The 26,670-nt window shown below is 46.4% G+C and overlaps 1 protein-coding gene across 6 annotated transcripts in view; it reads left to right on the top strand.

The window, feature by feature from the left end:
- Positions 1-26,670, top strand: part of LOC137636460 (craniofacial development protein 2-like) — a 63,886-nt gene that overhangs the window by 15,436 nt on the left and 21,780 nt on the right. For 3 of the 6 annotated variants that reach the window (XM_068368887.1, XM_068368886.1, XM_068368884.1), the window contains exons 2-3: positions 6,983-7,066; positions 7,699-10,647. In XM_068368887.1, the coding sequence (XP_068224988.1) occupies positions 7,908-8,957 (1,050 nt within the window). In that variant the 5' untranslated portion in view covers positions 6,983-7,066; positions 7,699-7,907 and the 3' untranslated portion in view covers positions 8,958-10,647. Of the gene's footprint in view, positions 1-6,982; positions 7,067-7,698; positions 10,660-26,670 lie in introns of all 6 variants that reach the window. The other 3 variants (XM_068368885.1, XM_068368883.1, XM_068368882.1) reach the window with 1 other exon arrangement.

Below are 26,670 nucleotides of genomic sequence, written 5' to 3'. Positions count from 1 at the left end.
CGTTGGAAACCCCGCTTCTCGTCCGTCCAGCGAGGTTAAGCAACGTCGGTACTTGGATGGGTGACCACCTGGGGACGCCAGATTCTGTTACCACATCCTCCGAGCCTTCCTTTCGGTTGACTGTGGCAAGACTGAGGAGAGTCGCAGTACCTGTTCTCAGTCAAGCAGAGTTTTCAGCCCTACCTTGGAACGTTTCCTAGTTCTTCTTTCCTCATTGACCCGTTTATAGTCCGAACGGTCGCCTCAGGATAAGTTCCATGTGGGGCGATCCAAGTTCCGGTGGCTTCAGGCAATATTTAACCGGACTCCCTGGCCCTATGGGACCAGCGGAACTATTAAACCTGCAATGGGTGTTGACCTATGGAGCCTCTTGATGGTAGTGGATATTCTCGTCCTTTCCCCACATTCTTGATGCGGTTCTCGGACTCGTCAAAGGAAAGGGGGGGGGGCATGTTCCGGTCCAGGCCTATGGTCAAGACCTGAAGGATACCTCTCCATCATTCAGGCAGGCTTAAGGGCCTTAGTCTGGCCCCTCTTCAGATCCTACCGCTCCTGCCAAGTCGCCCCGTTGCGTGTCGACTTCATGCTAACCAGCAGGGGACGCATTTTCACACCTTCACATCTTGCAGTAGAGATACCGGGATGATTGAGATTCTCTCAATTCCACCATCGGCTCTCTCATTCCAGGCAGGGGAATGTTTCTCTCAGACTATCCGAGCAGAGCCTCATAGAGAGAGTGTACCTAAGGGTCTTTGACCTTGGGTAACCAGCAAGTGCTGGTCTGGGGGACCTGATCGCGACAGCTTGGAACCTCAAGCTTCCGCTAGTTTTCCCCCCAGTCTCAGACCCCGAGACTCTGGCAAGATGCATTCCGGTGATGGTGGGACAACTTCGACGCCTGCGTCTTCCCTCCTTTTTGTCTGCGGACAATGGGTCTCAACAAAACCAGGTTGTCTGTCAACCTTTCAATGGGAGAGCTCCACTGGGACTATGCGCAGAACGGTTTCTGGACCCTCTGCTTCCCCTGACGGAACTCCCGGGAGAGCTTCTCCCACGGCGCAGACTACTCAAGCAACCACACTGCGACATCTCTCCCGAACCGGGACGTCGCTTCGGCTTCATGCCTGGAGACACTACGCTTCCTCCTCTAGAAGAGACAACCCGCTACAGTCGCGGTACGGAGGTCGCGTCATCTGCGATAGTCATCCACAGGGGTCTCCCAGGCAAAGTGAAGAGTCTAAGGTGGTTGGTGCCGTGGGAGATATACCTCTTCCCGTGAGGCCTCTTCTCCAGCAATAACGGTCTTATTGCCTTTCGGCGGGAGGAAACTCCTTTCCGCTCTTGGCAATGAAGCCTGTCGCTCAGCCTTTCCCTGACCTTCAGGCTTAAAGGAATAACTTTTTCCTGCCCGCTGGATCTATCCTCGCTCATGCGAAGCTACGATCGTCCCTGCCCTAGTCGGAGGAAGACCTCCAACTTGGAGCATGGCTCGGACTTTTAGTCCTTTAAGAGATCTTCTCAAGACCCTTTTATGACAGGCCTCGGATTGTATTCCGCCTTGGGTCTTCTGCTCACGCTGGCCACGGCCAGTGTGTAAGCAATCTTCTTGGTCTCTTACTACTCCCCCCCCTTTCTAAGGAAGAGGGGAAGGCAACATTCAGGCTCGCTCCTGAGTTGTTGGCTAGACTCAGAATCTGAGGGTCCCGACCCTTCGGTCCGATTCATTCAAGATTTTGAGTCTCCATTCTGTGTCTGATGTCCCAAGACCTTCTCTTTCTTGCCAGTACAGGAATCGAGAGGTTAGCGCTGGGAACAGCTGCAGTTTGGCCTCAGTTGCAGCCGATTTGGGAACACAAGGAGGACATGGGGGGAGAGTCACCAGTATACCTCTTCAGCCCGGACTCAAGGACATTCATCTCGACCTGTCTTCAGACCCTCCCCCGTCACGTCGCCCTACAGCACGATGTTGGATACATCGCAACGTCCCTCGCCTTCGAGTAATACTACTCTGTGACGCAGGTGCTACAAGCTGGAGTCTGGAAGCGTCTGATGACCTTCGCAGCCCGCTTCCTGCAGGGCGTGACCCACAGGAGTCTCGATACGTTTTCTATCGCTCTGTGGTGGCTACACAACAGCTGGTCTAACCTCAGGCTCCTTTTTGGACAGGTAGCAGAAGGTTGAGGGCATTGTTATCAGGTTTTAGTCTGCATGAACGAAAGAAGTATGTCTGGCCCTTACTTCTTTCTTCATCATCCCCTCTACGGGGAAGCAGCATCCTGGTCTCTGCATAGCTGACCTCGAACCTCTGCAGGTAAACCATGCTTCCTTGTGTTCCGAGTATTGAGTCAATACTGTCGCGTCCCCCATACCCTGACGAGGTGGTATTGGGAACGTCCTAACCCAGAGTTCCTTCTGGAACTCCAGGTCAACTGCCTAGGACGGGTCACACTTCTTCCTTCACACACAAGCTTACGTAGGCCACATGGTCCATTGCGGTGCAAGGAACTTGTGAGGTGCAGGGACTCCTTTTCTCGAGTGCAACTCACTCGGATTCTGAGTCCCCGGGTAAAGCCAAAGCCAGTATGGCTGGGGACTTTCCACCCTTCCTAAGGGATAAGTCACCCTTTGTAAATAGCGTGGTTTGTATTTCGGTTACGGAACAAATGACAAATTCGAAGATAATTTGTATTTTTCCTAACCATACAAACCTTAGCTATTTACACATATTTGCCCGCCAGCCCTGTCCCCCAAGACAAGTCCTACCTCTAAGTGAAAGTGAGTATTCACCTGTGTGTGAGGGGGAGGAGGGGTAGCTAGCTACCACTCCCCTACCCCCCCGCTAACTAGCGCGGGGGTAATACACCCTCGTTAAATTCTAATGGCTCGCCATTTCAGCTACGCTAAAAGTAATAACCCTTTGTAAATAGCTAAGGTTTGTATGGTTAGGAAAAATACAAATTATCTTCGAATTTGTCATATTTTAAAAACAATAACAACATTAAAAAAGATATTTCAAATATAAACATGAAAACATTTTCTGCAAGTTTTAACTATAATTTTGGCGTATTCATGTCAATTCTGTGAAACAAGTGTTTTTTCAACATAGGACACGTTTTTCGTACACACCCACCAATAATAAATTGACTTTCTCTACGACGGCTCAACAGCCACTCCAACTTATCACAATTTTAAAGGGAAAGAATCGGCATTGCAAGTTCCTACTGTTTTTGTTTACTGTAATTACAAAGGGGTTGCTTCTTATTTTGTTTTGATTTCCATTGTTAATGAAGCTTTCAGGTCAGTCTTGTGGTAAATATTTTGAAATTTGAAATTTGCAGTGGCTGAATGAAAATCTTTTGTTCCTATGCAGATACAATCCCTAGTCTTTTATTGGGTAAGCTGTGGCGCACCTTTTTTTTACGACCAGATTGAAGAGTTATTGTGTGTCTGGCAACATTATATGGTTGCACTCTGGACCCACCAGCTCTTTGTTGAGATGATGATAGTGCATTCTCTGCTACTAAGGTCTTGGTCTGGACGTCGAATGGTGGTCTGTTGGAAGGATTTTATTTTCAAACTAGGAAGCTTTTTATCACCCAGCTATCATAATGACTGACCTCATGGTGGGAAATCCATTCACGAAACAGTCGACGCTTCTTAATACCCTGCTTGTGTTTCTGTAAATTTCTTTTACATTTTTATTATTACAGTAATCCCTCACCTATCGCGGTTAATGGGGACCAGAACCGACCACGATAGGTGGAAAACCGCGAAGTAGGTTCCCTCCCTATTTTTGGAATACAGTATGTACATTTTTTTGTGTACATGTATATATGATAACAATAAGTGTATATTAACCCTATAAATGCATATGTTATCATTAGAACATTAAAGAATCATGTAAATAAATATTGATAATATAAATTATATACTGTACATAAAATAAAGTACTGTACTGTAGAAATACAGTATTTAATACATTACGTATACTGTATGTACATTTACATTTATACATAAATAATATAAATAGTGTAAGTGTACATGTACATACATATGTAGATATAAATAGTGTACGTGTATATACTGTAGATATGTTTTGAGAACTCTTTTATTCTTATAACCAGATACGTAACTCACCTCTAACAATGACGATGAACTTGATAATTGACGATGAAACACCTGTGCAGTATAATGGAGGTGATGAAGATGAAGATGATTTACTGCACAGGTTAATGAGAGCTTTACTGCTCCTCAGGTGACGCCTCATCCTCAGTTGATAGAGACAGTGGATCGTCAACGACAGCTTCCGATAGAGCTGGAGAAACTGCAGGAGGCGGCGTAGTGGCTCGGTGGGAAGCCGGAGAGGCTGCAGGAGTATTTGATGCTTCTGCAGAAGGTTTTCAGCGCACTAGGAACATCGTGATGGGAAGTTGTTGACGTTCTTTTATCTGAGCAAAGATGCTCTTGCACAACGCCATTACACTGTCAATACGGTTACTAAATTCAATGGCTCTGACCATGTTATCATCGATTTCCTGCGCCTTTTGTTGCAGAGCCCGTGCCATGTTGCAGAGCTCTTGCAGGTTGTCCATGGTAAGGCCACGTTCTTCAGCTTCGTCATCGTCGCCGACGTCGGCTGCCTCTTCTTCTTCCTCACTCGCTAATCTTGTCATTTCGACAAGGTCCTCGCTGGTTAGGGGCTCCGAGTGGCACTCGATCAGTGAGTTGACGTCATCTGTCGCCATGTCAGAGAAACCTTCGTTGGCTACTAACCGTGCCAGTCTCACAGCCTTATCTACGGCAGAGTGGTGAACTTCATCTGGCGTAAATCCCTCATAGTTATGAACAACGTCTGGCCACAATTTTCTCCAAATTGCATTCAATGTTTGTTGTTATATCTCATTAAGAGCTTTCTGAATGTTGGCCAGGCATGTTGCAATGTTGTATTCCCCCCAATTTCTCTTGAGGCTGAAATCCTTGTCGTCTTCATCGATGGAGGAGATGAGGCCCTCCATCGTGGACCTCGTGTAGAGGGCCTTGAAGGCCCGAATGACCCCCTGATCCATTGGTTGTATGAGGGAAGTGGTGTTAGGAGGCAGGAACTCCACTTGGACCCTGTCATAATGCAGATCCGTTGCATGTCCGCCTGCACAGTCCATCAAGAGGAGGACCTTAAAGTGCAGCCCATTCTCCGCGAGGTACAGCTTCACCTGTGGGATGAAGCAGTTTACGAACCAGTCGAGTGTGAGGGCTTTAGATATCCATGCCTTTTTATTACTTATCCAGTAGACAGACAGCAAGGCTTTGTTTTTGTTTTTCAAATCCCGAGGATTAAGCCAGGCTTGAGCATGAGGCCCGCGGCATTCCCGCACATGAGGAGAGTGACGTGATCTTTGTGGGCCTTGAACCCTGGCTCTTTTACTTTGTCCTTGTAAAGGAACGTCCGGGATGGCATCCTCTTCCAGAAGAGGCCAGTCTCATCCATGTTGAACACCTGCTCCGGGAGATAGCCACCTTCTTTAATTAATTTCGGGAACTCATCTTCGATGTAACGAAGAGCTGCCTCTTGGTCTGCCGAGGCAGGCTCCCCATACAAAGAATGCTGCGAAGGCCAAACCTCTTGAATTTCTCGAACCAGCCCTTGCGGGCAACAAAACCACATTTTTCTCGTGGGGGCAGGTTCATCACCTTCGTTGTCATCATCACCTTCGTCGTCTTCGTTAGATTTCCCTTCAGAAACTAGGCTATCATACAGGGTTTTGGCTTTGGTTCGAATCATGTTGTATCGAGCGTAACCTTTTCCCAACAGTCCGATATACACATTGATAACGTAGTCTCCATTTGCACAATCGTCTTATTACGAGGAGTCACAACGCGCTGAGTGTCCTTGGAGAACGTTATTGAGGCAGTTTTACGTATTTTCATTTCATCTTTTTTTATGTAGCGAACCGTCGATCCATTCACTCTGTAAATGCAGGCAACAGACATTTTCAAGGGTGTCACAAGAACTATTTTACACTAAAAAGCACAAGAAAACAGCTAAAAGTTCCACACGGCAAGACTAAGCAACATGAGTGAAGCGAGAGAGAACAATGAATGCGGTCTCCCTTCGCTGGGCGCACGGCAGGGAGAGATGCTTAGTAAAGCGTCTCGGCGGTTCGGCCAAGAAGCATCTTGACTAAGACAGGAGTAAGAATGTCTAGCTTTTTTCTTAGTTTCCTCGTCCATCCTTGGGGGTGCAGCAGTTGAACTGATATGTCGCTGGATCAGATCTTGATGCAGATAAGCTACCATATCGAGTAACTATTCCACTGTATTTTAGGTTCTTATAGAAAGATTTTCCTCATCCTCCTGCCGAGAGGGAGGATGGATAGTAATGTAAACCAATCACTTTACTTTAAGGCTTACATTGAAGACATCAGATCCCTTGGGAATATATGTTCTTCCCTGATCGTCTGTCTAATGGTAGAAACCTAGCTTAATATTCGGAATTCAGGTCATTGAAGGTGAATTGGAGTCAACGCTCTCGCTCCTCCCTAGGTCCGAATGTTTTGATATCCCTGGATTTTAATCCAATCAGTTTTCTTATAGGGACTAACACCATCCTAAGGGTAAGTATCCTATTAAGGGACGAGGGTTTTGTATATTTGTAAGAATGTCATTAATTAAAGTCATTCGTATTTTTCCTAACAACAGTATATAAACCCGAGTCCTTAAAGCTATAGTTTCTGCCTCATTCACCCCTCAAGTCCTTGTTGAAGGTAAAAGTGGCTAATATGTGAGCTGTAAAAGTGGCTAATATGTGAGGTGGCAGGGGGTGGGAAGGGGCACTGACACCTCTATGAATTTTGATAGCTGAGTTTTCAGCTTCACTGAAATCCTATGCCTATAAAAGGACTTGGGTTTGTATAGATAAGAAATACAAATTAGTGTAGTGTACAGTACCTGGAGTTTAAAACGATCCATTTTTTTATTCCTCTAGTCTGGATGGTGTCTGGAGAAGGAAACGGAAGAAGCCATACAAAGGAAAAACAATGAGTTACAGCAGTTTATGGATGACGTAAAGGTAATACTTTTATTCTTTTTATATTTTACTGTTATTTTTAAGTTATCTTGTTCCTAAAGCAGCCAATTTTTATGATGTTATAATATCAGAATACTGCATAAGAAGAATATTTTACAGTACAGTATGAACGTAATTATTCTTACTTACTTACTTCCACTCTCAGGTAGGCTTTCAGTCTGTCAGTGGAATCAGTAGTCTTCTCCACTCAATTATGTTTTCAAAAATTCCCTCTCTTCTCCCCTGTTCAATTGTTGGCATGTTGTTCTTTGTCAGAATCTCTTCAATTCCATCCTTCCAGCGTTTACGTGGTCTACCTCTTGATCTCCTCCCACCAGGCGTCCAGTCCCATCTCCTCCTTGCAATTCTTTTTCCATCCATTCTCATTAAATGTCCCAGCCATCTCAGTTGTCCCTTCTCAATCTTGTTCAACATAGGAGATACCCCAACCATCCTTCTAAAATCTACATTTCTTATTCTCTCTCTTCTTGTTTTGTGCATTATTGTTCTTAGGCTTTTCATCGCTGAAGCTTGGACTCTGCTCCTGTTTTTGATTGTCTTTGTCCAGCTCTCTGATCTATATTTCATTATTGGTGTTAGTAATCCTTCAAATATGGTTTTCTTTACTTCTATAGGTACGTCCCCTCCGAAGATCCGAGGAAGAGATAACGTTGCAATAGCAACATGGAACGTGAGAACCCTTGTCCAGACAGGGAAACTACAGGAACTAACACACGAACTAGAGAAATACACCTGGCACGTTGTGGGACTTTGTGAGGTTAGGTGGAAGAACCATGGGGAGCATCTCACCGAGGAAGGTCATGTACTTTACTACAGCGGAGAGATGGACAAACATACCAATGGCGTAGGTTTTCTTGTCAACAAGAATGTCAAGAACTCTGTACTAGGTTGCCGCCCAGTTTCCAGCAGGGCCATTTCCATCTGCCTAAGAGCAGCACCATTTAACATCACAATAGTACAGGCCTATACACCAACAACAGACCAAGACGATGATGCTGTGGAGGCATTCTACAGTCAACTCCAAGAAACCATCGACAAAGTGGACAAAAAGGACATACTCATCATCCAGGGAGATTGGAATGCGAAAGTGGGCAAAGACGCACTGAAGGACTGGAAGGAATTCTGCGGCCCCTCGTGCAATGACGTGTCCAATGAGAGAGGACTACGACTACTAGAGTTTGCCAGCTACAACAATGCTGTGCTTGCAAATACACTCGGTGAGCACAAGGCATCACGACGCTGGACATGGCATGCACCTAATGGAATCCACCACAACCAGATCGACTACATTCTTGTACAAAATCGGTTCAGATCGGGGATCAAAAGAGCTACGACAAGAACTTTCCCTGGTGCAGATGTAGGTAGCGACCATGATCTGGTGTTTGTGAACTTCAAACTCAGGCTGAAGACAATCAAGAAGCCCAAGAACACTAGGATGAAATTCAACCTGGACAGGTTGAGGGACCCCAACATCGCAGAGTCCTTTAAGGCAACAGTTGGAGGGAAGTTTGCCCCACTGTTAACGCTTGAGGAAGACCACAGTGCAGAAACGCTGACAACTCAATTAAACAAAGTCATGATAGAGTCTGCAAACGAAATGCTTGGAAACGTTCGCGGGAAAACACAGCGATGGGTCACAGATGAAATCATGGATATGTGCGACAAAAGAAAAGAACTGAAAAAGAACAAGACCACACCCACCGGAGCAACAGAGTACAGAGAAATCAACCGCAAGATAAGAAAAAGCATAAACCAAGCCAAAGAAGATTGGATTGGGAAACAGTGTACAGAAATTGAGGAAAAGCTGGAGAAGAACAACAGTAGGCGAGCGTTCCAAATCGTGAAAGATCTAACAAAACCAAAGCAAGCATGAGTCAGTACCATCCAAGACAATGCAAGGAACTGCCTCACGGAAGAAGAAGACTTACTCAAAAGGTGGACAGAGTACTGTTCCAACCTTTACAACTACCAGACCAATAGAGATCCCAATGTAACATCGTGCCACAAATCATCTAACAACGACGACTTCCCAGTTCTGAGAGAAGAAGTGGAGGAAGCGATCAGATCGCTAAAACATGGAAGAGCTGCAGGAGTAGACAACATCCCTGCAGAACTTATAAAGCATGGCGGAGAGACAGTGACTGACATCCTCACTAGCATCTGCAACAAGATCTGGCAGACAGGTGAATGGCCCACACCCTGGACACAGTCCCTCATCATCACGCTTCCCAAGAAAGGCAACTTACAGCAATGCCAAAACTATAGAACGATTAGCCTTATCAGTCACGCAAGCAAAGTGATGTTGAGAGTCATTCTGAACTGACTGAGACCCCAGGCAGAAGAGATCATTGCCGAAGAACAAACTGGATTTAGAAGAGGAAGGAGCACAACGGAACAGATTTTTAATCTTCGAGTTCTGTGTGAGAAGTACAGCCAACACCAGCAAGACATCTTTCATGTGTTCATTGACTACAAAAAGGCATTTGACCGCATATGGCATGATGCCCTCTGGGCCACAATGAACAGGTACAACATGGGACAAAAACTGATACTGACGATCCAACAGCTGTACAACAAAGCAACCAGCGCGGTCCTTGCCCAAGGCAAAATAGGAGAATGGTTCCGCACTTCAGTAGGTGTCCGCCAATGCTGCCTTCTGTCACCAACCCTGTTCAACATCTTCCTTGAACAAATTATGACAGATGCACTCGAAGATCATGTGAGCACAGCATCGGAGGACGAATAATCAGCAACCTTCGGTTTGCTGATGATATTGACGGCCTGGCAGGGAACGAAGATAAGCTGGTCAACCTCGTGAAACGTCTGGATGAAGCATCAACCAGATACGGAATGGAAATCAGTGCTGAAAAAACAAAACTAATGAGAAACAGCGATGAATCAATCAAAGCAAAAATCGTGGTCGGTGGTCAACAACTTGAAACAGTCCAACAATTCAAGTACCTTGGTGCAATCATCAGCCAAGAAGGATCCAAACCAGAAGTCCATGCAAGAATCGCGCAAACAATAGCGGCGCTTGCAAAACTGAATCCAATCTGGAAAGACAAAAACATCGCTGTCAAATCCAAATTGAGACTATTGCATGCCCTAGTCATTTCCATCCTTCTGTATGCTTGTGAATCCTGGACACTGACGGCAGAGCTACAGAGAAAGATCCAAGCTGCAGAAATGAGATGCTTCAGACGAGTGCTTGGCATCTCGTACATTGAGCATGTCACAAATGAAGATGTCAACAGAAGAGTGAGACAACACTTAGGACGCTATGAAGATCTGCTGTCCACAGTCAAGAGGAGAAAACTAAAATGGTATGGCCACACAACAAGATCATGCGGCCTGTTCAAGACAATTCTCCAGGGAACAGTTCAGGGGAAGAGGAGAAGAGGGCGGCAGAGAAAGAGGTGGACCGACAACATTGCTGAATGGACAGGAAAAATCTTCGCCCAGACCCAGGCAGTCACACACGACCGTGACAAGTGGAGGCTCCTATTGCGGTGTTCCACCATGCAGCGCCCCTACGATCCTGGTGGATTATGGGATCGGTAACGGTAACGGTATAGGTACATATGCATCTCTCATAATTGGATAGAGTGCTCCAGAGCATTTATTATATTTCTTTATTCGTTCAGTAATTTCTTCTTTGTTCTTATAGCCGTTGTCTGTAAACATACACCCTAAATACTTGAATGCGTTGGTGTCCTTAATTACCGTATTTCTTATCATGATGTTCTTTGGAGCTTGTTGTTGTTTGTTGATTGTTAATATTTCTGTTTTTTTAATGTTCATCTTCAGTCCGGCTTCTGTTAAACAATTGTTCAAAGCTATCAATGCTCTTTCTAGTTCTTCCCGATCATATGTCCAGAAAGCAATATCATCAGCAAAAATCATGAGTCTCCCGAGATATTTAGTCTTTCCTTAAAACTTCTTATTTTTCAATATTAAACTTACCCGATAATCATGTAGCTGTCAACTCCGTTGCCCGACAGAATTCTACGGGAGGGATACGCCAGCTATCACTATACTAGAAGGGGGTGTACTCACAAGCGCCACCTGTGGCCAGGTACTACAGTACTTGTTGTTGACGCCACCTCACTTTTTCCTCTGTCGTGCTTCCGGCAAGACGTTCTTGGATACGCTTATGATTTTGGAGTATTGTTCACGGTTTGGTGAAGTATTTCTCTAAATTTGCAGCTATTCGCTATACTGGAAACTTCTATATTAGCTTAGTTAGCTTTTGGAATTAATTTGATTAATTATGGTGACGAAGAGAGTATGAACTCTCTTTCACCTTTAAATGGCCGACCCTTCCCTTAGACGGAAGTGTTGGTGTCTAAGAGAGTATAGACTCTCTTTCTTAATTTTGCTTAACAAAAGTTATAGATTTATTTTATATCTCTCCGCCTCTTATAGGCCTCTTCGATTAACTTCCTTTTATTATAAACTTATTAAAATTAATTTTTATATTTGTTTATATTCGACCTTCCTAATAGTAGGCGGTCTTTTCTTGGTACCGAAGTTAATTAACATTGAGCCCGTCATTTCGGTTTTACCTGTTAACATATTATGCTATTTTAATGTCTTTGAAAGAATTTCTTTGATAGTCTCGTACTGTTTTCAAAGTTGAACTAACGTTTTGTTTTGTCTCTGCAGTTGTTGACGTTCAGAACGTTCAACTTGCGCTCTATCGTTACGATAGAGAAAGATTTTTCACGGTTTCACGTTGCAGTAAGAGTAACCGTGTCTAGCGTTTTGTTCATTCTTTCTTAACTTAATGGTTTTAATCCTAATAAAGGAACTTTTCATTTTGGGAAATATTTCAGTTTTTTCCTTTAACTATAATATGTTTTAACGATATATATGATTGGGCTCTTCTCTCAGGTTCTAAGTCAAAAGAGAGAGAGAGAGAGAGAGAGATAGAGACGGAGGGAGAAAGAGGAGGATAAACGTTTCTTTCAAGCGAGTAACGTTGTTATCGTTTTTGCTCTTCTCCCTAGTCTCTTTAGGGGAAGAAGGTAAACGTTTCTAGAGTGATCTAGTGTTTAGTCTCTTTCCAGCCACTGAATTATTTATCTTTCATTAGATTTTTCTGTTACATTGTAATTCTGTTTTCGCAATTACTAACTTTTGAGAAAGGATAGAATTGCGTGTTTCAGGTACAAACCACTTAAAGTTTCGAGTTCAGTGAAATAAGTGCAAACAGAAAATCAAAGTGATAAGTGATTAGCGCAAAGTGTGTCAGTGTTGTGCGTGAGGGTACTTCTGTGCGCGCCAGTCGTCCTCCCAGTCCGGGACCTCTTGCAAGCTCCCAAGCCCAGGGGAGAAGCAATGTCGAAGGGCAAAAGGGTTCAGCAGGCCTTGATCGGCGCACAGAAGTATCCTCGGTGGTTGCGGGCGTGTCTTACCGAGACCGTCACTCCCACCCGCAGACGATTGAGCCCTTATTTTGCTCGTCTGCAGAAGAAATTTAGGGGAGAAAACGCTGGTCTCAGGTCTCAAGACCTCTTAAACGTAAAGTCCAGACCTATGCCAGACGTACGAAGTTAGAGTTCAACAACCCGGATGCAGTCATTGGGTTAGCTCTGACTCTCCTCAGTCATCAGTTGAATGCACTCCGCCTAAGAGGAGTAAGGTTCTGCCGCAACAGATCTCTGCTGTTAAGGCTTTACCTCAGCAGACCTTAGTGTCTGCCGACCCCAAGTTGACTCTACTGCAGTCCATGCAGTCACAACTTTCGGTCTTGATGCGTGAGTGTCGGGCTGAGAAGGTTGCGCCTCCGCCTGCGCTCGCTCCGCCTGCGCTCGCTCCGCCTGCGCTCGCTCCGCCTGCGCTCCCTCCGCCTGCGCTCGCTCCGCCTGCGCTCGCTCCGCCTGACCGCAGTACCGCCTGCCAGGCATACGATGTTGAGCCACGTTATGAGTTTACTGATCCCAGTGGTGTGCAGCTCCCTCCGCCTTCCTTAAGGCAACCTCAGCAATGGGAACAGGAGGCTTATACCTCTCTTCCTCCGCTTCCACTTGCTGTTCCACCAGTGAGGCAACACTCGCTTGAGGTACAACAACTTCTCCCATCCATGAGTCAGTCTCCTCAGCTCTCGCTGCAGCGAGCTCAACCCTCCTCAAGGCAAGCACCTCAACACCTTAGCCTTGCGCCTCAGGAGCCTCAACTTGCGAGACTTTTACTGCGTTCTGCGCAGCCACTACCTTTTCGCTCTCAGCTCACACCGCAGGAACCTCAACTCGTTCCTCAGGAACTTGCTACTGCGCATCCGCCAACCACTCAGCAAGCGCAACCCTTGAGTTCAGTCACTCATGCCAGGAGTCAGCCTCCTCCACCCATGCGCCTACCTTCTGCTACTTCCTTTGATCAGCCTTTGCAGACTGAGCCTCAGGTGTTCCCTCAACAGAGTCTTGAAGAGGAAACCACAACTATTGTTGTTCCAGCTCGTTCTGACTCTGCTGTTCAGCATACCTTACCTCCATTTTCAAACATTATGATAATGGAGGTTATTTGTATTACTTATAAAAATATATTTGTATTCCTTGCAATATATTTTTAACAATATCGCAAAATATGGCAAAAATATGAATCATGAGTTATGAATGTAAGGTAAATATTATGTTGATATTAAAACCCCATGCAAGCATGCATAAAGCACTCTAGCACTGGTCATGGAATTTCTGAGAAATGTTAAACGCCATGCACACGCTCTGCTTACCTTACAGCATGCTCTACATACAGCATGCTCTGCTTACAGCATGCTCTGCATACAACATGCTCTGCATACAGCATGCTCTGCATTCAGCATGCTCTGCATACAACATGCTCTACATACAGCATGCTCTGCATACAGCATGCTCTGCATACAACATGCTCTGCATACAGCATGCTCTGCATTCAGCATGCTCTGCATACAACATGCTCTGCATACAGCATGCTCTGCATTCAGCATGCTCTGCATACAACATGCTCTACATACAGCATGCTCTGCATACAGCATACTCTGCATACAACATGCTCTGCATACCTTACCGCATGCTTCTCAGTCACACATCTTTGGTTGTTGCCAACTCACTAGACTGTCAAGCAGTTTCATAACGTTGCCTTCTAGTCTGCTGCTTTTGCACCAGTGAAACCCTCACTGAGAGAACTTAGCTTTTCTAGGATATGGTCCCTGTAGATGAGAAAGTTCTTTTCTCCCTCCTTCTGATATTCCCTTGAGGACTCTGTCATTTGGAGAGGAGCCTTTAGCTGCGTAGCCTCCTATGGACTTTTATTTAAGCATAACATGCTTCCAGGGAAGGTAATGGTTCCACTTCAGTCGCTAATCCCGTCTGTTACCACACCTGCTCCCATAGACCTTGAGCTGTGTTGCAAGACATGCAGTCCAAGCTTAGTCCTTGTTAGAGGATTTTTTGTTTACGGAGTCAATGTGTCACGGGGAAGACGTTCAACAACCAGCAGAAGTGACTTGTTGTGACGCAGTGCGGCAACCTCAGCAACCCGATAATGAGTTGTCTGTACGACCCAGACAGTCTAGACAGATTCGGGTTGTCACTGTACTTCCTCGCTTGCCCATGGTTGACAGTTCACAGACTGTGCAGCAGTACCATGATCTTGTGTCCGGCTCCGTCAGACGACTGGCTTTTAAGAGCTCCCACAAGTCGTCGCTGTCTGGAGATTCTCAGATGGACTATGGATCTGACCAAGGAACTGGGCCTCCTGGTCAATTTTGAGGAGCCTCAGCTCGTCCCATCCCAGACCATTGTCTACCTGGGTATGGATCTTCAGAGTCGAGCTTTTCGGGCTTTTCCGTCGGCCCCAAGGATCTTCCAAGCCCTAGAATGCATCCAGAGCATGCTGAGAAGGAACCGATGCTCAGTCAGGTAGTGGATGAGTCTAACAGGGACACTTTCATCGCTGGCCCTGTTCATCGTGTTAGGGAGACTCCACCTCCCCCCCCCTTCAGTATCATCTAGCTGCTCACTGGATAAAGGACATGACGCTAGAGACGGTCTCAGTTCCTGTTTCCGAAGAGAGGAGGTCTTCTCTCGCGTGGTGTAAGAACAGCTTTCTTCTCAAGGAAGTCTACCTTTGGCTGTTCAGAAACACGACCGCCGTCTCCTCTCGGACGCATCAGACACGGGCTGGGGTGCGACTTTGGACGGACAAGAATGCTCGGGAACATGGAATCAGGAGCAAAGGACACTTCACATCAATTGCAAGGAGTTGTTGGCGGTTATTCTGGCCTTGATAAACTTCAAGTCCCTCCAGCTTAACAAAGTGGTGGAGGTGGACTCTGACAACACCACAGCCCTGGCTTACATCTTCAAGCAGGGAGGGACTCTTTCGTGGAAGTTGTTCTAGATCGCAAGGGACCTACTCATCTGGTCTAAAGATCGAAAGCTAACTGGTAACGAGGTTCATTCAGGGCGGTATGAATGTCATGGCAGATCACCTCAGCCGGAAGGGTCAGGTCATCCCCACAGAGTGGACCCTTCTCAAGAATGTTTGCAGCAGACTTTGGGCCCTGTGGGGTCAGCCAACCATAGATCTGTTCGCTACCTCGATAACCTAGAGACTCCTGTTGTATTGTTCTCCGATTCCAGACCCAGCAGCAGTTCATGTGGATGCTTTTCTGCTGGATTGGTTCCATCTCGACCTGTATGCATTCCCGCCGTTCAAGATTGTCAACAGGGTACTTCAGAAGTTCTCCTCTCACAAAGGGGCACGGCTGACGTTGGTTGGCTCCGCTCTGGCCCGCGAGAGAATGGTTCTTAGAGGTACTGCAATGGCTGGTCGACATTCCCAGGACTCTTCCTCTAGGAGTGAACCTTCTAAGTCTACCTCACGTAAAGAAGGTACACCCAATCCTCCATGCTCTTCGTCTGACTGCCTTCAGACTTTCGAAAGACTCTCAAGAGCTAGGGACTTTTCGAAGGAGGCAGCCAGAGCGATTGCCAAAGCAAGGAGAACATCCACTCTCAGAATCTATCAGTCTCAAGGGGAAGTCTTCCGTAGCTGGTACAAGACCAATGCAGTTTCCTCAACCAGTACCACTGTAACCCAGATTGCTGACTTCCTGTTATATCTAAGGAAAGTAAGATCCCTTTCAGCTCCTACGATCAAGGGTTACAGAAGTATGTTGGCAGCGGTTTTCCGCCACAGAGGCTTGGATCTTTCCACCAACAAAGATTACAGGACCTCCCTAGGTCTTTTGAGACCTCAATGGAACGTCGGTTGTCCACTCCAGGCTGGAATCTAGACGTGGTCCTAAGGTTCCTTATGTCATCAAGATTTGAACCTCTCCAATCAGCCTCTTTTTAGGACCTCACATTAAAAACTCTTTTCCTCGTGTGCTTGACAACAGCTAAAAGAGTAAGTGAGATCCACGCCTTCAGCAGGATCATTGTTTTCACATCTGAAACGGCTACATGTTCCTTGCAGCTCGGTTTTTGCTAAACGAGCTTCCTTCACTTCCTTGGCCTAAGTCGTTCGAGATCCCAAGCCTGTCCAACTTGGTGGGGAATGAATTGAAGAGAGTACTTTGCCCAGTTAGAGCTCTTAGGTACTATCTAAAAAGGTCTTAACCTTTACAAGGACAATCAGAAGCCTTATAGTGTGCTATCAAGAAACCTTCTTTTCCAAGTTCTAAAAACTCAGTTTCTTACTATTCAGGCTTCTGATTAGAGAAACACATTCTCATCTGAAGGAAGAAGACCTTGCTTTGCTGAAGGTAAGGACACATGAAGTGGGAGCTGTGGCTACTTCAGTGGCCTTCAAACAGAGCCATTCTCTGCAGAGTGTTATGGATGCAACCTATTGGAGAAGCAAGTCAGTGTTCGCATCATTCTATCTCAAAGATGTCCAGTCTCTTTACGAGTACTGCTACACCCTGGGACCATTCGTAGCAACGAATGCAGTAGTAGGCGAGGGCTCAGCCACTACATTCCCATAATCCCATAACCTTTTAACCTTTCTCTTGAATACTTTTTATGGGTTGTACGGTCGGCTAAGAAGCCTTCCACATCCTTGTTGATTTGGCGGGTGGTCAATTCTTTCTTGAGAAGCGCCGAGGTTAAAGGTTGTGATGAGGTCCTTTAGTATGGGTTGCAGCCCTGTATACTTTAGCACCTTTGAGTTGATTCAGCCTTCCAAGAGGAACGCTGCGCTCAGTAAGGAAGACGATCTTATTAAAGGCAGAGTAACGTTTCAAGTCGACTTCCTTACCAGGTACTTATTATTTCATTGTTATTGTGGATAACTGATTATATGAAATACGGGATACTTAGCTATCCTTTAGTCTTGTACACTGGTTTTTCACCCACCCCCCTGGGTGTGAATCAGCTACATGATTATCGGGTAAGTTTAATATTGAAAAATGTTATTTTCATTAGTAAAATAAATTTTTGAATATACTTACCCGATAATCATGATTTAATTGACCCACCCTTCCTCCCCATAGAGAACCAGTGGACCGAGGAAAAAGTGAGGTGGCGTCAACAACAAGTACTGTAGTACCTGGCCACAGGTGGCGCTTGTGAGTACACCCCCTTCTAGTATAGTGATAGCTGGCGTATCCCTCCCGTAGAATTCTGTCGGGCAACGGAGTTGACAGCTACATGATTATCGGGTAAGTATATTCAAAAATTTATTTTACTAATGAAAATAACATAATTACATCTATATATGCAATGAACAAGAGTGGGGAAAGAACGCTTCCCTTCTTAACACCTGTTGTTACTCTAAACCAATTTTCATTCTTGTATCCAGTCCTTACATTATTCATACATGGTTCGTGCGTGCTCTTTATTGCAGCTCCCAATCTACCGTCGAGTCCATAAACCTCTCCTAAGCACCACAATTTGTTCCTAGGTACCAAGTCATATGCCTTTTCCAAGTCAATAAATGCTATATACAGTGGCCTATTGTATTTCCATGATTTTTCAATAACAAGCCTCAAGGCGAATATGAGATCTGATGTACTTCTGTCCTTTCTGTATCCATGCTGTTCTTCGCCTAGCTGAGATTCAATGATGTTTCGCACCTTTTTTTCTAAAATCCTCTCATAAAGTTTTGCTGTATGACATATGAGCGTTATACCTCTATAATTCTCTCATTTGCCTGAATCACCTTTACCTTTATAAAAGGGTACAGAAATATGTTTTCCCCAGTCTTCAGTAACTGTGCTCTCTAACCAGAATGACAAAGTCAAGTCATATAATATCTGCTTTGCTAGGTCCCCTCCCTATTTGAATAACTCAATTGGTATATTATCATCCGCGGAGCTTTTCCCATTTTTCATCTCTTTCAAGGCATTTTCAAACTCATGATAAGTAATCACATCCTCCCTATTTTCTCTGTCAAATTGAAAGATATATTCTTCTTCATTTCCTTCTGTAGTTACATTTAGTAACCTATAGAAATAAGTAGTCCATTTTTCATTAAGTTCTGTAGCCGTGCCAATAATGTTTCCATTTTCATCCTTTATATTATATTGCATTTATCTGTGATCTTCTCTTAATCTCTTCTGATTGATTCCTAGAAGATACATATTCTTCTCTAGTCTGCTGGTTCCTTTCTTTCATCCATTTCCTGTGCATTTTGTTCATCTTTATTGCACCTTTTACTTCGTCATTCCACCAAATTGTACATCGTTTCCTAGTACCTCCAACAAACCTACAGCCAAGTTCCTTCTCCCCTACATCCAAGGCACTCTCCTTTAGTCCCTTCCAATCCCGCTGCTCCAGGTGTTGCAACCTCTCTGTAAACTTGTTTTGAAATGTCATTTTGATATCTGGGTCTTTCAAGGATTCTGTTTTTATCATTTATCTCTTCTCTGTTTGCTCTGTTCTTATGGGAGGAATGTAAATTTTTCCTATGACTAGTCTATGATCTGAATCAAGGGAGACTCCTGGCAATACTTTAACATTTTCTACAAGCCTCCTATCTGATATAACGACATAATCAATTACTGATTTTTTATCAAACTGCCCTGTGGTTTGATTCCATCTATATCTAGCGTATTTGTGCGAGTCCTGGTTTGTTTCGTAACTGGAATACAAACCACGCTATTTAATAGGGGTATTACTTTTGGCGTAGCTGAAATGACGAGCCATTGATTTTTAACGAGGGTTTACTACCCACACCGCTAGTTAGCGGGGGTAGGGGAGGGTAGATTACTTCCCCCCCTCTCACACACCTGTGCTTGAGCTCACTTTGCTCTCGGCTCAAATGGTGGTCGGACGTGTCCACTCTCATCCTCGCCGTCATTTGGCAGCCATTTAATTGCTTTTGTCTTTTCTTTTTCTAGTTCTGTATATGTGAAATTGGCCTCTGCGATCATGCGCACTTGCCCTGGGTTTCCTGACCGCCCCTGTGGAGCATTCATGTCGGCGGTCGAGACTGATCCTCCACTCTTTGTCCTTCTTAAAGGGGCCAACGGTGTGATAGCAACAACAGGTGTATGGAGTGGTCTACCTCCCAGTGGGAGAGGTTTTTGCGACGACGGAAGAAATCCAAACGGGATATTTCTCCTTTGAAGGTTGCTTCGAAAGGAGAAAAACCCAAGGTCTCTTCTTCCGTTGCTCAAACCTCCTCCAAAGCTCCCACTCGGTCGGTCTCTTTCGAGAGACCGTCGAGTGGTAACGTACCGATGTATTGTTTACCAACCTCGGGACTTGAGAGATGACGTTGCTTCCCCTAGCGAAGCAGCTCCACCTCTCCCCCAAGGGGAGGATAAGTCACTAACCTCCTTATTTCAGCTTTGGTCTTCCTTGGGGCTTACGGGTTCGCCCTCCAAGGAGGTTTTGCTTAACTACATCCGATTGGGTGCCGCTGTCACGCAACCGTCGTCACCGTCAGTGGTTGATCATCTGTCTTTTGTCAATGTTGTGGTGTCAGAGGTATCCAATGCGGTATCACCCATCACCTCTGCCTCTCCAAACTCTATGGTAGCTGATGGCTTAGTTTCTCTTGTTCCTGTTCAACCTACGAGGGAGAAACTAAGTCCATCGTCAGTCTCTCCTGCTAGTGTTTCTCCCCCTCAGGGGAGTTCACTTACAGAGACTCCTCTTCAGAGGACTGCAGAAGGTCAGCTTGCTGATCCAACGGCCCCCAGAGGGCGCACTTGTTGGAAGGCTCGCCTTCCTCTTCGCCTTAGAGGCCTTCCTTCACCTGCGGTGAGAAGGCACCTCTTTGGTTCAACATCTTCGATGCAGTCTACCGCAGAGTAGCCTCGAGACCAATAATCTATCACTGCTCCTGCACTGGTCCTGGACCTTTCTGCAGATCGTTCACGATCTCCTTCGGTGCAAGGTCGTCCTTTTTTAAGAAAACAGTGTCCGCGCACGCACGCAATTAGCGCTATGCATGCGACCATCGTCATCAAGGGTTTTACTCTTATGATAGAGAGTCTCCGGCTCTCATCAATAGTCTTCGCCATTACCTCCAGACACTCCGACTTCTACCGTTCTTCCCCTTTCGATAAGAAAGATACAAGGGGTAAGACATAAGGTTTGTCTGCTACTCGCGTCTCCACTTTACCTGTAATAACAAGCGAGGATTTAGCCCAGCCTGAGGATTTCTCGTAAGAGCTGCCGTCGAGGGACTTAGAATCTTCCTATTTAAGGACTCTTAAGAACTATGTGTAATATCTCATGCCTCGGCGATTTGCATCTGTCTCCTCGACCTCTTGTCGCTCCAGCCTTAAACAAGCTATGTCGTCCACCCCAACCCCTAAGACCAGAATTGATCTTCTGGCTGTGGCCTGATTGGTATCGTCTCTGACTGGTGTTTGACAGTCTGGGGTTCGAGTCCCGCTCAGACTCGTTAGTGCCATTAGTGCCTGCAACCTTACCATCCTTGTGAGCTAAGGTTGAGGGGTTTAGGGGAGCCTATAGATCTATCTGCTCAGTCATCAGCAGCCACTGCCTGGTCCTAGCTTGGGTGGAAAGGAGGCTTGGTCTTTGACCATATAATATATGGTCAGTCTCTAGGGCATTGTCCTAACTGCTAGTGCAATGTCACTGTCCCTTGCCTCTGCCGTTCTTGAGCGACCTTTTAACCTGTAAACCTGGTCTGTTCGCCGAGATCAGAGACGTCAACCCTTCTCCTCTGATCTTGGTTCCCCTCACGGCGAAGCTCACACTGGGCTATCCTCGAAGAGACACTCTACTCTTCCAGGCTCTTCTCAGTCACAGAAGCCTCGGCAATGGAAGCGACTTCAATGTCCCTTCTGGCTTGACACGTGGTCTGACACAGCTACCTGCGAGCCACGAGGACTTGTCAAACCAAGACTCCAGGCAGTCCCTACTGTAAGTCCTAACTGCTGGGGCTAAGACAATGGACTTCTTAACCGCTACAATAGCAATCATGTAGAGCAATTGGGTTCTCAAAAGGAAGGTATCAGTAGTTCCCAGATTTCCTTTTGTACCTCAGTGAGGAAAAGGTCCTCTCAGTCTCGGCGATTAAGGGCTATCGCTCAGCTTTCAGCCTCATCTGTAGACTGAGAAGGGGTTGACATCTCTGCCTCAGTAGACATCACCTTGTTTGATTCGGGGTTTTGAGTGATCTTGCCTTCCAGTTGAGATTAGACCATCACCGTGAGACGTGTCTCACGTTCCTTGAAGGGTGTGCCCTATGAGCCCTTAAGGGCCTGAGGCTACTTTCTGAACCTTAAGACCATCTTCCTTGTACCTCTGTCCTCGGCTAAAAGGGTCAGTGAGCTACATGGTCTGTCTTACGTCGTCACCCATTCTAAGGGAGGGCGGGGGGAAGTGTCTCGCTACTTTGTACTGGGCTTGGTGGCTAGACTCATAATCCTTCATCTACCGATGAGAGATTTCAAGATTTTCAGTTTTCCAGCCTCAATAAGGTAACGCAGGATACAGACCAGTCTTTATTATGCCCAGTCAGGGCGCTAAAAAAATATCTGATGCGCACCAGACCTTTCAGACCACGTCTCCGTCATCTCTTCCTTAGTACCAACAAGGTAAAGAAGAGAACCTCTCGCAACACCATCCCTTTCTTGCTCAAGAAAGTTATGGCGAGGTCTTTTCACGGAGTTCCAGAGGCAGCACAACCCATAGCCCATCAAGTTATGGGAGTGGCTGCCTCACTGGCATTTAAGAGAAATTTCTCAGTCTCCCAAGTCTCAAGTGCTAGGGTCTGGAAACGCTAATCAACATTCACCGCTCACTATTTGAGCCACGTGACACATAGGTCTCTAGACACCCTTTCTATAGGGCCTATTGTGACAGGTCAACGGGTGCTGTAGCTACCTTACGCCCTTTCAGGGGTCAGTAACCATTGGCTGAGGATTCTGGGTTACACTAGGTTTTAAATATTAAACTTAGCCGGTGAATATATAATAGCTGACATCTCCGACGGCTCGACAGATTCCAAAAACTCGCGAGCGATCGCCATGAAGGTTGCGGGTGTGCCCACCAGCGCCGACTATCGGCCAGATACCGCGTATACTTGTCAACCACTCCAGTTCTTCTCTGTCGGTCTTGTCGACAAGTTGGTTCCGCTCGCATTAGACCTCGAGTTTTCGACCGAATTGGTGAAGTACTTTGTTTTGGTTGTTTTATTGGCTTTCGCTGTGTTGGTGTGTTTCTTCAATAAAACTCTTGAAACCCTTTTTTTTTGGCTTGTGTTTATTGTTGATGAATTTGGCTTTGACTTGGATTTTCTCTGGTTGTTCAAAATGGCTGACCCTTCTCCTGTATATCGCAAGTGTGCGAGGGATTGTAACAAACGTCTTCCCAAGGCCTCTATCGACCCTCATACTGGTTGTTCTAATTGCCGGGGTAAATCCTGCCAATTAGGAGATCGGTGTGAGGAGTGCGTGGTCTTGTCGGAATTCGAATGGCTTGAGTATGAAAAGTATACTCGTAAGCTCGAGAGAGATAGGGTTAGGAGAAGCTCATCTAGATCTTTGGAATTTTCTTCCTCCTATGCCCCTGAACCTAATCCTTCCCCTGTAGTGGTTGTTCCTGAACCCCCTACTAGCACTCATGAACCGTCCATGCGGGATTTGTTTTTAGCGATTCAAGCTTTAGGCGAAAAGGTTGAGTCCTTAGCATTGGACAGAAACCAACTTATGTCAGATGTTAAGTTGTTGAAGTGTCAGAGTGGTAAAGCAGAAAATCTAAGTGATAAAGTGATAAGTGCGCAAAATGTGTTTAGTGTTGCGACCGAGGGTTCGTCTGTTCGTGCTTGTCGCTCCCATAGTCCGAGATCTCTTTCAGGCTCCCCTGCACCAGGGAGAAGTAATGTCGTAGGACTTAAGGGGGCGAGAGGTGTAAACCAGCGTACAGACGTTCCCTCTTTGGTATCAGACGTTTCTCGTCAAGAACGTCCTTACCATAAGACGGGTGAGACTAAGTTCTCCTCGTCCTCCGAAGACTTATCGCATAAGAAACCTTGGCGCAAGGTATCTAGACCCTTAAAGCGAAAATCAGTCCCTTCAGGACAGGTCCAGCGTCCTGGCTGTAGCCATTGGGGCAGCTCTGACCACTTGCAGTCATCGGATGACTGTTCGCCTGTTAAGCGAAAGCGTAACACGGAGTCCGAGGGTCTCGGTAGAGGCAATGTTTTGCCAACGCAGACGTTACTGACGTCACGGCCCGTTCCGACTCCCGTTGACCCGAAGTGGGTTGTCCTGCGGGACATGCAGTCTAAGCTTTCCTCCCTTATTGAAGATTATGACCATGAACAGGTTCACGATGATCCTTTGCTTGCGGTTCGCCAGTGCGCTGAACGTGACTCTGGCCTTCAGCCGCCTAAACGAGTGTTTTCTCGTCCGTTTGACGTTAGTGCTAACGTTTCTAGTGCTTTGAAACGCGATGCTAGTCATGTGCCTAGTCATTCACGTCAGTCACGTGACATGGAACCCCCTTTGCTACAGTCTCGGACTGACGTTCAGCAGCTGCCACCGCAGCCCCGCACTGACGTTCGCCGACCGACTCCGTTGCCTGGACGTGACGTTGAGCGTCTGTCACCGCAGTCGGAAGTTGTTTTGCCTGCTCAGACCCTGCAGTCAATGCAGTCTTGACGTGATGTCGAACGACAATCCACTTCAGCTGTTGTTGTTGGTCAGTCACAAGACTTTCAGTCCTTTCAGCAGCGGCGTGACGTCGTTTCCTCTGCTGCTGCTGCTGCTCCGTTGCTTGTTGACATTGCCTGTCAAGCATTGCCTCCTCGGCAGGTCTCTCCGTATCACGAGACTCGGCAGTTGTCTGATGAAGTTCCGTCGGATAAGGAAGTCGCTGACCCCCTTCCAACTGATATGCCTTTGGGGACTTTTTCAGATGGAGAGGAGCCTAGAGTTGCTCAGCCCTCTCTTGATTTTAAAAAGATCATGCTGATTTTTAAGGAACTGTTTCCTGACCATTTTGTGACTGCTGCTCCTCGTTCACCTCCATCAGAGTTTACGCTAGGCCTAGCTGCTTCGACGCCATCGTTTACTAAGCTAGTGCTCTCTCGCTCTTCTAAGAGAGCTTTGCGTTTACTAGGCGACTGGTTGATCACCAGGAGGAGTTTGGGGAAGACGGCCTTTGCTTTCCCCCCCTTTTAAACTGGCTTCTAGAGCGAGCGTCTGGTATGACACGGGAGAAGTTCTCGGCTTGGGAGTACCTGCCTCTGCCCAGGGAGACTTCTCAAGCCTCGTAGACTCTCCCCGTCGTCTGGCCACGAGACGCTCAAAAGTTTGCTGGTCCTCTTTGGGCCTTGATCATCTCCTCAAAGGGGTTTATAGGGCCTTCGAAGTTTTTAACTTCTTGGATTGGTCGCTGGGAGCCTTGAGCAGGAAGATCTCTTCGGCCGACCGTGATGTATCTGTGCTAATTATGTCCTGCATGGACAAAGCTATCCGTGATGGCTCTAATGAACTCGCTGCTACGTTTACGGCAGGAGTCCTTAAGAAGAGGGAGACTCTTTGTTCGTTCCTTTCTGCAGGAGTAACTCCCTGTCAAAGGTCAGAGCTACTCTTTGCGCCGTTGTCATCTGCCTTGTTCCCTCAGCAGTTGATTAAGGATATCGCAGCGTCTCTGGTGCAAAAGAATACCCACGACTTGATGGCTACGTCAGTGCGTAAGGCTGCTCCTTCATCATCTTATGTCGTTAGACCTAAGCTCGATACTCCAGCAACGAGGTTTATCCCGCCCTTTCGTGGCAGAGCTCCCAGTAGGGGAGGCGCTCGTGCCGATAGTAAAAGAGGTAAGAGGAGAGGATCTAAGTCCCCCCGTGGCAGAGTCTGACTGCCCACGTCCTCAGACAGCGGTAGGGGCCAGACTGAACAACTTCTGGTAGGCCTGGGAGAAGAGGGGTGCAGACCGGGAGTCTGTTTTGTTGCTAAAGGAGGGGGATAAGGTATCGTCCCGGTATCGAGAACGAGAAAACGTATCGCCCTGGTATCGCGAAGAAGTATCGCCTGGCGAAAGCACACATTCCTCATCCTGGCGTAGAGACGGAGAAGTTCTCTTTAGAGAAGAACTCCGTTCTCTCTTAGAAGCAGACTTCTTAATCAGCAACGAGTCGTCTTTACGTCTGTCAGACTGGGCGTGAGGGCGGCTAAAGGCTTGTACTAAAGTCAAAAGTTGTTCCTGCATGACAGACATAAAGGATTTAGCAACATCAGCTGGGTCTTGCGGACCCGAAGGGGGGGGCTGACGAATAACACTCGTATCTTCGGCAGCAGGCTTCGTCCTTTTCACAGGCACAGAGTCGAAATCATCCTCCGACGGACAAGGTTCATAACTGCTAGAACCGGGAGAGAAAGAACGAGACCGTTCGTCGCGGTTCCATCTCCTCTTAGTAGGTCTTGAAGCTTCATACTTCCATTTACGTCTGGACGAATTCGGAGAAGACAACAACACATCCGACTCGTCTTTCCCGTGACGGTCAAGAGCAGCCTGGGAATAGACAACAGGACTGTCTGAGGCGACGGCTGACCGAGGGTACGTACCTCTCACCCCCTTTCGGTCATCGACGTACCTTCTCCCTTGGTCCTGGGAGCTTGGTAGAGGTCTAGGCCTAGGGGTATGACAGATTCGGTCGGTCGCCACCTCCACAGCACTAACACAAGCACTTTCACTTTCCTTACCTTTAAAGGCCTCCAGCTGTTCTTTAATGGCCTTCAACTCGGCCGCCAGGCTAGCGTACCGAGGGTCATCTGTAGATACGGAACCTGTAGGAGGTGCAGGAGTTACTACCTCAAGGGAAGGATCAACTTCCAAAGAGGAATCAATAATAGGATCAATAGATAAATCTACGCTAAGTTCGTCTTCCTTACCACTAACAGACTTAGACTTAGACCTAGAAGCTCTCCTAACTCTATCGAGCTCTAGCTTACGCACATAGCGCTTCATAATTAACCAATCTTTCTCATCCAAAACCTTACATTCCCCACACCTATTATCAAGGGCACAAACAAAACCCCTACAATGAGAACAAACAGTGTGAGGATCAACCGCCATTTTGGGTAGCCTCACCTTACATTCCGCATTCGCACAGATACGGTAATGACTCTTTTCACTCATAACGAAAAAACAGCAAAAAAAAAAGCTAAG

The sequence above is a fragment of the Palaemon carinicauda genome, unplaced genomic scaffold (genome assembly GCF_036898095.1).
Source record: "Palaemon carinicauda isolate YSFRI2023 unplaced genomic scaffold, ASM3689809v2 scaffold304, whole genome shotgun sequence".
Lineage (NCBI taxonomy): Eukaryota > Metazoa > Arthropoda > Malacostraca > Decapoda > Palaemonidae > Palaemon > Palaemon carinicauda.
This window is presented reverse-complemented; position numbering and strand designations above follow the sequence as displayed.